The 11,388-nt window shown below is 37.0% G+C and overlaps 1 protein-coding gene across 1 annotated transcript; it reads right to left on the bottom strand.

Moving 5' to 3' along the window:
- Window positions 1-730: 730 nt before the first annotated feature.
- Window positions 731-2,610, bottom strand: LOC124603037. Its single transcript, XM_047136369.1, has 2 exons — window positions 2,526-2,610; window positions 731-1,368 (listed from the first exon to the last, which is right to left on the bottom strand). The coding sequence occupies exons 1-2, from the start codon at window positions 2,608-2,610 to the stop codon at window positions 731-733; spliced, it is 723 nt and encodes a 240-aa protein (XP_046992325.1).
- Window positions 2,611-11,388: the final 8,778 nt, after the last annotated feature.

The raw sequence follows: 11,388 nt of genomic DNA, 5'->3' as shown, positions 1-11,388 counted from the left end.
TGAGAGCTTGTGCCACTTGAAAACTACAATTTGGACATGCTCTCATCCTTGAACATTTGGCAAATCATGGGCAATATCTCTGTACCTGACTTCCCCTGTCCAACAAAAAAATTTGGTAGCTTAGCACTGTTCAACGCTTCACTCCCTTTTGTACTTGCACCGATTCACACGACAGGGTCCTATTACAAACAATCTCACAAGACTGAACACCACAGGTGCATGGCCTTTGGTGTGTGTTGCAGGTCACACACCCTGCCATCGAGCATGTGTGGTGGAGCACACTACAACGAACAGTGACATCAGGAAGAAATTGTTTCTGATATATTTTGTGCAGACTCTGTATTTCACTTCAGATTCCTACCTGCATATATTAAACTTGTGACTGGTATTATGTAGAGTTAATGCAGTGAATGTGTTGGTTGGCCCCTGGACAGTGATGTAGCTAACAATTTGAAATCCAACCACGCATTAGGGCCCTAAGAACAGTGCTCTTTCTTGCTTTTATTAATTTTTTTTATTTATTCAGTTGCACGTGGGGGCTCATGCGGTGATCTTTGATGGAAGCAACAGGATTAACTTTGCCATTAGCGAATTATTTCTCTGATAAGATTCAACAAGAAGAGCTGTGTAAACATTCATTAACATTTAACATTCCCTAATTTATTCCACAACATCACAATTCCCTTTGAGATATGGTTTGACCTGTGATATATGTTTCCTAAAAATTCTTTTAGTTTGGTGGTTCCTTGCCAGCAAGGTGACTGGAGCCACAAAGTGCAAAATCTGAGTAAGCCGCAAAAACCGAGCAAGGGCTCTCCCATAATTTGTCTCTGTAATGCAATGCAATCAAGGCTGCTCTCAAACTGCGGTTCACATGTCCCACAAAGGAAGTATTTGGGTAATATGGTGTAGTAGTGCTGTGAACCATTCCTATTTCAAAACAAAAGTTACAAAAAGCAGTAGATTTGAATGTCATTACATTATCAGAAAATAAAGCACAGCAAGGACCAAAGATTACAAATATCCCCTGTAAACACTTCATTGATACTTGAGATATAACACTGCAAGTAGGGAGCAAGCAGAAAAAGCATATAGACACATCTATGCATGCATATACATACCAGTTACCCACTCTAGAGCATAGGGATGGACTCACATAATCCACATATAATTTTTTCATAGGCTCATTAACCATATCTTGTTGGATATTTAATGGAGGTTTGCTACTACAACTGATTTTACAGTTCATCACCAATGAGTTAATCTGTTTATCCATCCCCTTCCACATCAAATTCTCTCTAGCCTTCACCCATGCTTTGATAACACCAAACTGAAAGCCCACTGGTGTTTCATGATAATATTTGAAGACTAAAAAAACGAAATCAACCAGCATTAGGACCTTAAAGTCTCAAAGGACAATTATTGGGATGGGGCCCATGTGAATATCCTTTCTTTCTTCAGAAAGTCATTCAAAGGAGCTGCTAGCTGTGTTAAATTTATGGAAATAATTCATCATCCCAATAAAATATACCACTGTTTTTATGTTTTTTGGTATGGAACAGTAGTAAATAGACTTTGTCTCAGCCTGAACAATTCTAATACTTTAAGCAGAAACAACATGACCTAAGAAAGAAATTTCAGGCTGAGTAAATTTAACTTTTGAAGGATTAACTGTAAACTTGTTGCTACCCAACTACGGAAGCCCTCCTCAGTGTGGCCTATGTGCTTCTGAAATTTCTCATTGAAATCACCAAATAATCAAGATAATGACAGACATACATTTAATCAAAAAGCTCTATCCAATACACCAGACAGCACAGCTGCTTCTATAGACTCTGCAGATGGGACTGTATTATATTTATACAGCAACAAATCTGTTGCACTGGCTGTAACTTGCTTAGACTCCTCAGTTAGATGTCTTTGATAACGGGCTTGGTTTAGGTCAAAGAAGGTGAAGATCTTTACCTCTTAGAGCCATGAGAAGAATGAGTGCAAATCAGGAAGGCGTACAGATTGAAGAAGTACTTTATTATTCAGGGCCCAATAGTCAACAACCAGTTTCATCCCACCTTGTTGCTTTGATACACAAATAGAGGAGAGCAGTATGAGGATTTGGATGGATTAGTAATTCCCTCACATAACATATCGACATTCACCTTTAACTGTCTCATCCTACATGGGGACAATCTGTATGAGGGATGCTTTACACAAATATTGACGAGTAATTCGATTTTATACTCTGCTCCTTTAACCTTACCTAATCCATCAGTAAGCACATCCCAACATTATTCACACAAACCCACAATCTATTTTCTCTACTCAGCTGGTAAATGTTCTTGATCATAAGTCAGAATATCGGCATTGACTGAAGTGGTAATTTGGTTTGATGCCCTGACTTTCCATTTGCCACATGCTTACAAAACTTAAAAAGACTTCCTTGTGTGCAAGTTCAAAATAAAACTTTCTCTGACATCACTGAAGACTAACCCTAAGACAGACCTTCTGGTATCAAGAAGGCTACAAACAGGCTCCTCGTTTATAGTCAGACACATTAAGGTGACTTAGCCACTGTGAATAGCAATAATCCTCCTGCAAAGTGACCTCTTTCATGATTCCCCCTTAATATACCATCAGCTTTTGCTTAATTTTCTCTGCCTTGTGCAGTTCCTTCCTGTGTGCCCACCCACTCTATTGGTCAGCATATCCTATGGCTTGCCCACAAATCACCAACTCATCTAACCAAAGGAAGCTTTGTGGCTGATCACAAAAAGCGACCTGAAGCAATCACCAGGACACATTCCTTTAATGATATTTTAAATTATTTGCCCTTAACTATAAAACAAACACAAGCCTCTAGCTCTATCTTTGATTCTCTTAACATATCTTTCTAACAGTTCCTCTTATCATTGCACCCAAAAGTAGCCCTTATTGATTAGCTCATGTTGAGCATGGGCACTCAAACAATTTTGACAAATTATGATCCAGAGTTAATTATAAGGTAGTTTGCATTGGATGGACTCAGACAATGCCTGCTCCAACTGCTTGCCCATCGTGTGGATCAGAAACTGATAGCAATGTTCAGTACTTGACCTCAATCTCACAATTCCCAAAGGCCCTCTACACTTTCTCAATAATCGACCATCATAGACAGTCTCACTAATGGGTTAGGTAACTTGACAAACAGACCAGCTGTAACTATAGAAGAGGAGCCATGAGGGATCTGCTCTATGATCAGTTGAGGGCATGCTTAATTCAATTCGGCCAATTTCCCCCATCCAAGCTAAGGTACACTGTGTTCCTTTATCAGTAAATCGCACAGCTGTTCAAATGGTAATTTGCTCACAGAGTCAGATGGTCTGAGACTTCAAAAATCATGTGCACTGTTAACATAATGAATAACATGGGCTCTAATCCCATTTACCTGTGAGTGAGATGGTTCACTAACTTCTAAACAAGAGAGAATAGATTTTAAGCCTGCTAACACAATCTTAATGCTGGAGACAGTAACACTCATCTCTGCTTTCTGCAGCCTTGGCAGGGCCACAAATGAGCAATAACATCCCATAGATAGCTCACTAAACCCCCCATCCCCCCACACTGCCCCAGCAATGGAACCTTTAACTCATAAGCCAGATCTTCCTTCCTTAACTCTGCAATTCCAGGCTTGTTGCTGGCAGCCATGCTGTAACAGAACAGTAATGGGTAATATTTGATAAACAGAACACAAGACATGATATATCAGGTAGCAAAATTAATAAGATTTTCCCCCAACCCAAAAAACTGCCCTTAAGCAAAACACTGTTGAACAAAAGTGCCACTGGAGTAGTTACTGAGGCCCATTAAAACTAAAAAAGTAAAAAAAATAAAAAAATATCTCTGGCTGGGGGAGCAGAGAATGCACGTTCAATTCCCACATTCATTCTTCATTTGTTTTATTTATATTTTTTCTTTATCCCCATATTGAAATTTGGGGGATTAGGAGGGTTTAAGGTAATGAATCAGGAATAATAAGAAGGTAGGCAAATAAATTTCTCAGATGAATTGGATTGGTGGAGCTGTCCCCATCCATTATGCTCTCTACTAACACAGTGGAACGTAATGATTGGAAGGGCTAGATCGAGGTAGGTGTGATACTTTCCTTCAAAATACTTCATCATTTAATACAACAAAAAGCTCCCATAAAAAACAACAGTATTCATAAAATTATCATCAAATCACAATTTAGAATAGCACATAATTTTAACCAATTAAACTGATATAGCTCCACAACTATCACACCAAATACAAAGTGCAGCTACAATAACTTTAGAAAAGGCACCATAATAAAACAATATGCTTACAATGCTAATAAAATAAAATGCTTAAAACTCATAATCTATAAATCTCTACTATCCATGCATGGAAAATACTGCTGTGACATTAATTGCATTAAAACTCTGTAAAAAAAAATTTTACACAGGCAAACAACCATCCACTTTTGTCAACATAGTTAATGAAAATTACATAATATTATTTGGTGGCTCCCCCATGACTGAGATCTGATTAAAATACAGCAAACCAGCAAGACTGGAGCCACCATACTTACAAATACTCAAGAGAATCAACCTGTCTCAGGCCATGTATGCCAACAGTTAGCTGAAACATGACCAGTGACATTCTAGATAATACTTAAGGCCACCCAGTATGTTCTTCACATGCAGTGACACACACCAAGGTTCACGATGCCAAACAGAGAAGCTTAACACATTGAACTGCATAACTGTAACTGGTACTGTCAATGATACAGCACCTGGAAAACAAGCATGTCCAGGCATGTGGAAACAGTGTGCTCAAGTGCGGTGGGCTCTATCAGTGGTAGTTACAAGTTGAAAGCCCATGGAGGAAAAAGGCCACTGATGTTGTTACTTTATGCAAGGCAGCTTCGTTTACAGGCTGCACAGTCACACTAGCCACAGTGGCTCTCAAGACATTATGCAATGGAGGTGCTCGCAGCATCCCAAAGCATCACAATGGTGGCAACTATGAGTTGGCCCTGTCCTCACACCTGTCTATAAGTAGTAAGACATCACCCAAATTAGGCAGTCTGCCATCTGGAAGTACATGAGTAACACCTATGTCATACAGGCATTCATTGTTAACTCAGGCAATAGTTACATACATTTTATACACAAAAATACATTCACCGGTCATTGCAGAATGCAAGAACTCTCATGTTTAATTATTTACAAGTGATTTCTGTAAAATAAATCAATGAACATTTGAAATTAAGAGTATTATAATTATCAAGAGCTTGAGATGTAATTGTCAGTGAAGCAAACTGTTGTTGGACTCAGTAATTCATGTGCTGAACTCACTTAAATTTAAATAAACCACCAAAGTATAATCAGCCTTAACAGATTGATAAAGGACTGTGCTAAGTAGGAACAGAGATATTCTTGTATAAATATGAACATTTGTTTTTTGCCACAATAGAAAAAATTCCCACCAGAATTGTGTGGGCTTGACAAATGACTTGTACTACTTATTTTTTGTAGTAGATAAAGTGGCCACTGTTCATATTATTCAAACTTTGAAAGTAATAAAATGTGTGTGCTATTGTCAACTAAACTGTTGGTGCCATGTACATTTCTGAATGCCACCATTCCACACTTACATGAACTTTCAGCTTTCAACTGATTAAGATTGATGCTACCGAGGATGAGACTCTGAATTACATGCCAGTCCATCACAAATTCATGACCTACGACTACGTCTGTGGAAGAATACAAAACTTTTTTTCAACAAACATCTGATTCATCATTGAAGAACTATTTTAAGTAATACTGTAAGTTGAATCCTGGTTCAGTTTAAAAGATTAATATCATCAATTGACAAAATATGCCTGGTTGGTACTTTTACCATTTTTCATTACATATAAGTGCAAAACAGGGTCCTCAGCTTGTGTGTTGATAAAAAATAAATAGCACAAAAGCGTTACAAAACTTTTCATGAGAATTCAGCTTTCATCCATAAAGTCTATTATTATGAATGTCATTGAAATAAATTATCAGAATGACATATCTCAAGAAAAGTTAAATGTCTTATCTGCTTGTGCTACTTTCAGTTTAGGTTAACATAAGAACTTTTAGATAATCTTGATATTACTTTTTGAAACAAACATTATTTGGAAGGATTATCTTTGTTCCAAATAATCTATTTATAGAATGTTGCATTAAATACATACAATGGAAACATACCAGGGGCTCCATAATAAAAATGGTTATTGAAAATGGTTCGACTCATTAAAAATTTATGGTCATTAATTTCTTACATATCTTGATTGAAAGTGGAAGAGAAACCATTGTGTTGGTGCTAAACCTGGTATAAAGTAATAGTGGCAGTACTGACTGTAGTAACAATATTAAAGATGGTAATACAAACCAGAACAAAATGATATCTCTCTCTCTCTCTCTCTCTCTCTCTCTCTCTAACCTTTTGCAGAGCATTGTATTTGGTTACACCTTCAGCTTTTTACCATTATCTATCTTCATTTTACCAGTAACTGCAATTTTACATTTTTTACAACAATTGTTTTGCACTGCATGTATGGCAACATGAAAATGCATTTCTTTAGTTAGTGGTGCAAGGAACTTTCACTTACCCTCTGTAGATGTCAACAGATGCAACTCTATTCTGTCGGTGGATTATTTGCTGTACCTCATTTCTTATTACTGGAGGTGCATCACCAGGTTTTGAGCTACCAAGGTCCTAAACAAAATTGAGAAAGAACACCTTAGGCCATCCTATATATATGTCCACACTGCAGATGTAATTTATAATGAATTTTTAATCCAAGAAACTTACAATGGGAACAGCTCAGAATTGGCATACCAATTCAGCTGATATCTGGTAGGTCACTTGTGCACAAATGAAAGACTCTAATGTATTTTGGCTCAGCATCCCTCCAGTTTTGAGAAAACTATCCCTGAAGATCATGATGTACAGCTGACTTGAAATTCATAGAACTAATAGATAATTAAAAACTGAACATTTTTCATCATCATACATGGTGTCCTCAAGTGCTTATCTTCCAAGAAACTGTGGAAATAAACTGTCATGACTTACATATCCACAAGGTAAATGTTGTTCAACAAAAGTACCACTGGCATTTTTAAAAAAAACTGTTTCAGAACTGATAGAAGTAGGAGGGTTAATAAGATAGACAGCCAACCACACAATGCTTGTTTACAGCAAGGCAGGATACAGAACTATATTTGAAGAGATCAAGATTGCAACATGCTTCTGAAGACCCAGTTGAAAATGCACACCTGCACAGATACTACAACAATTCATAGCATAGTTCATAATTAAACTCAGTACCAATTTTTCATGCGAAGTTTTGTATGCACAATATGTGTTATGATTATTTCCTGAGAAAGAAATATTTCCATTTTATGTTAAATCTTCAGAAGGAACAATGTAGTTGTGTGAAGACCGCAATCACCAGATGTTCTTGGCACCACAAGTATATTTCCTGTGAATGTCTGTGTGAGAAGTGGCATTCGCACAGATATTCAAGGAAAAGTAAGGACATGTAACACAGTGAGTAAGACAACCAGGATCAGAATTTTAAATCTTTGCCAATCCAAGTTCATCTGAGAAATTTATTTGCCTACCTTGTTATTATTCCTTATTAATTACCTTAACCCACCTATTCACACAAATTTCAAATCTTTACCAATCCAAGTTCATCTGAGAAATTTATTTGCCTATCTTGTCATTATTTCTTATTAATTACCATAATTCCCCCAAATTTCAATATGGAAAAAATACAAATAAAACAACTGAGGAGAGCATGTGGGAATTGAACACACGTTCTCCACTCCCCAGCCAGAGATATTATTTTTTTCACTTTTTTAATTTTAGTGGGCTTCGTACTTTCATTCAACAGCATTTAACTTATGAGTACATAAGCAGCAGTTGTAACAGTATCTTCATTCTTTCCTAGGAAATATGAATTTGTGGACCCTACATATGATGATGAAAAATGCTGTTTTCAAGATCCTGTCAATTCTGAATGAATCATACATCATGAATTTTAGGGGCACTTTCTCAAAAATAGAACAGTGTTGGGTCAAAATACGTGAAGAGCCTTTAATTTCAGGTTGTATGCAAGTGTTCTGTCGAATACGAGCCAAACTGGTTGGTCATGTGTGAGACCTTCCCCTTGCTAGTATCTCACAGTTAATGAAAATGATATTTGTATGATGTCCATTAGAACAATGCTAAAATATGTACAGTGAGGTACTGTCCAGAAAAAAATTACAGTTTCTTTTTGCAATTACTGTAAGTGAACAGTTCAGAAATGAAAATGGTATTGTAACAAATGTATTAGTATACTGCCCCACCCACCATCCCACCATGCTGATGTAATGCAAAAGAAGAAATTTCAGTGTGATGAATAGGAGCTGTAGCACTACATCATCAGGACTGAATGCTGAAGTAAAACAATGACTGTTGAGATAGTGTGCAAAACATTAGCATGTAGGGAAGTAAACAAGCAGGTTGCCCTTAAACCTGTTGTGTTGTTGATGATGAAATAACTATTAGGGAATGTATAAGAGGCAGCTCGAGGGACCAAATATTAAATCTCCTTCTTAAAAGAGTACATTGTGTACTTTGGAGCATTGTAGATTATGTGCAACTGATACCAGGCGGTCATGTGACTCTCACCACTAATGTACATCATGACAGAAGTGGTCTGTATGTGACAGTCAACTACATGGAATTAATACATTAAGACAGAGGGACATGGGGCCAGACTGAATTATAGAAAGGAGCTATTGTGTTTTGATGTGTCGTTGACCACACTGTTAATGAAATTAACTGACTTGTTGACATATCAATGTGAATTGTCCAATGTATCTACGAGAACTGGTGTTTTAGTCACAGACTGTAACACAGCTTAGGAGCAGTGGTCAGGAAAGGATCCTAACTGACAGGCACTGGAGATGAGTGTCTCACATTGTCAATGACATTTAATTCAAACTCAACAAAAATTTCTGCTGTCAATCTTAACTAGTTCATGAGCAAACATAGGGAAGGCAGCTGCATGCAATGGATATAGAGTCAAGTCAGAGGACCATTGCCCAAAGCTGTGCATAAAGCTGAATGTCTTCAATGGCCCTACAACACAGAAACTGCACAGTAAGTAAGTAGAGGCATGAAGTGTGGTCTGGAAAGCCACAATTTTGTACTGTTTTTAAATGATGCAGGATACTGAGTGCACTGATGGGCCAATGAGGCACTTGGTCCACAGTGTGTTGAGGAAGATCAAACTGAAGGTGATTTCGTGATGTTTTGGAGATGTTTTTTTGTGGTGTGACCTGGCCCCACTCATTAAGGTCACTGTGAATGTGAACATTCTTGTTGACAAAATATTGCCCTTTCTTCAACATCTTCATAATGAGTATTCTGTTGACGCTGCCATCTTCCAAAATGACTGTGTGTGTGTGTGTTCACAGATCTGCAAAAACATATTCCAGGTTCAATGAATACTTAGGCATCCTATCGTATCTTAACTAATCCACTAAATAAACCAATCATAATCCGACATAGGAAATCTGGTTCTATTGCAGCAGGTGAAATGTAGCAGTCAACATGCTGGCAATTTTCTAGCTCTACAGGACCTAATTATAAATGAGTGGCTTCAACTGAATATGACATACCAAAAGAAACATGACTACCATCTTCCTTGCTGATCTGATGCCATTATTGAGGCCAGATGTGGTGGTACATGGTATTAGCATGATCTCTTCTGGTGGTGGTGAATTCTTTTCTTCAGTGTGCTTATACATCACATTTAAAGAGCTGAAGAAATGAGAGTTAAGCAGGAGCAAATGAGGCATGAAAACACACATACAACCAAAGAAAGAAACCAAAAGCAAACAGAAAACTGCTGAACAAAATTGTGAACACGATAAAGAGGATACTGACAAACCCGAAAAGAGATGAAACACTAATTTTCAAGGAAAGTAGCCAACTGTGTAATTGAAGGGCACATTGAAAGCCTTATATAACTAGAACAGGACAATTCTGATGTAAGGAATAAAAACTTGTTTCAAAGTCCATTAGACACGTGGAAGAAGATCACACAAAAGTTACAGCATTACACTCTTTTTCTCTCCAGACATTATTTAAGTTTGACTGGAAATGCTGCAAATCAACTACTATCTTCAGAAGGATTAGCTAACATCCAGCAGATCCATATATCATCTAGCTGAGACCAACTGAACTGTGCTAACTAACACTGTCCAGTTATGTCCAACATAAAATAAAATTCTCAAAACAACAGACCATTCTTTCAGTTAGTTAAATATTGTTATTACGAGCTCACAATTTTCATCTATTGTGAGTGTGTTTTTGTCTGACCAGAGCAATGTTCAGTGAATCGTTACATTAGCTGACAATAAACATGTGAACGTGACTTTAACAGCACCACATCCTATTACTTCCTTTTCCTCCTAGGAAATTTGAAAGATGGAGGGGCAGATACAGCATACATAACAGGAGTGAAATAGTGCAATACAATACATATACTAAGAGTATACAGATGCAACATAATACAATGGAAAAAAAATCTTTAGTAGGACAGAACAAGATGAAAATGAAGTTAATTAAATGAAGGTAATGACAAAAAAAGTAACACAAGAAACAGTATACCAGTAAATTGTTGCAGAGAATGAAATAAATGTAATACACTGGAAACACAGCTCGACAAATGTAAAACCTGAAGAGATATGATATGGGGACTTAGGAATTAAATTAATTTTATTCAGGACATTATCATTCAATGTTCCCCCCTTGCACAAAGTCACAGAAATTTTGGAAGCTGTGTTGCAGTTTATATAATAAGGAAGTGCTGTAAAATATATGAATGTAATGAAAGATGTGATATTTTTACGCTGATTTCTTGATTAATCAGACTACGACTACCATACACAAGAACAATACAGAGGATAATTTTTTGGGTGCTTTTAAATACATTTTAAGTTTCCAATGAAGAAAACTATTTCATTATAGATAGTATCTGTGAGCTTGTCAGAATGTAGTGCACATACCTGCAATGTCAGCAGCATGCAAAAAAGATAACACTGTATTAAATGTTTCTCACTAGAAGATCAGTTACTACAATCATAATACTAACCAGTGAAGTAAAAAATATACATATAAATTACGGAGAAACAGAATTTTCTACTAACTTTTTCCAAATCTGGGAAGGAGGCACTCCTCCTCCCAAGGTTTGTGGGACATCCTGATTCTGCAATTGTTGCAAATACATAAGATATTATACCAAGAAGCAGCAGCAAGGAGACAGCCACGATGATTGCTGTAAGAAACAGAAAGAAC

This window comes from Schistocerca americana, chromosome 1 (genome assembly GCF_021461395.2).
Source record: "Schistocerca americana isolate TAMUIC-IGC-003095 chromosome 1, iqSchAmer2.1, whole genome shotgun sequence".
In the NCBI taxonomy this organism is placed as follows: Eukaryota; Metazoa; Arthropoda; class Insecta; order Orthoptera; family Acrididae; genus Schistocerca; species Schistocerca americana.
The sequence above is the reverse complement of the archived record's forward strand: the minus strand, read 5'-3'. Positions and strand labels throughout refer to the sequence as shown.

What these genes read in the sequence shown, in the direction of transcription:
- LOC124603037 (XM_047136369.1), bottom strand. Translation starts at nt 2,610, where the DNA reads ATGAAAGAGGTCACTTTGCAGGAGGATTATTGCTATTCACAGTGGCTA. An exon ending in TGACTATAAACGAGGAGCCT is followed by an intron (nt 1,369 to 2,525) that starts GTTTGTAGCCTT and finishes TCGTTTTTTTAG; the next exon opens with TCTTCAAATATTATCATGAA.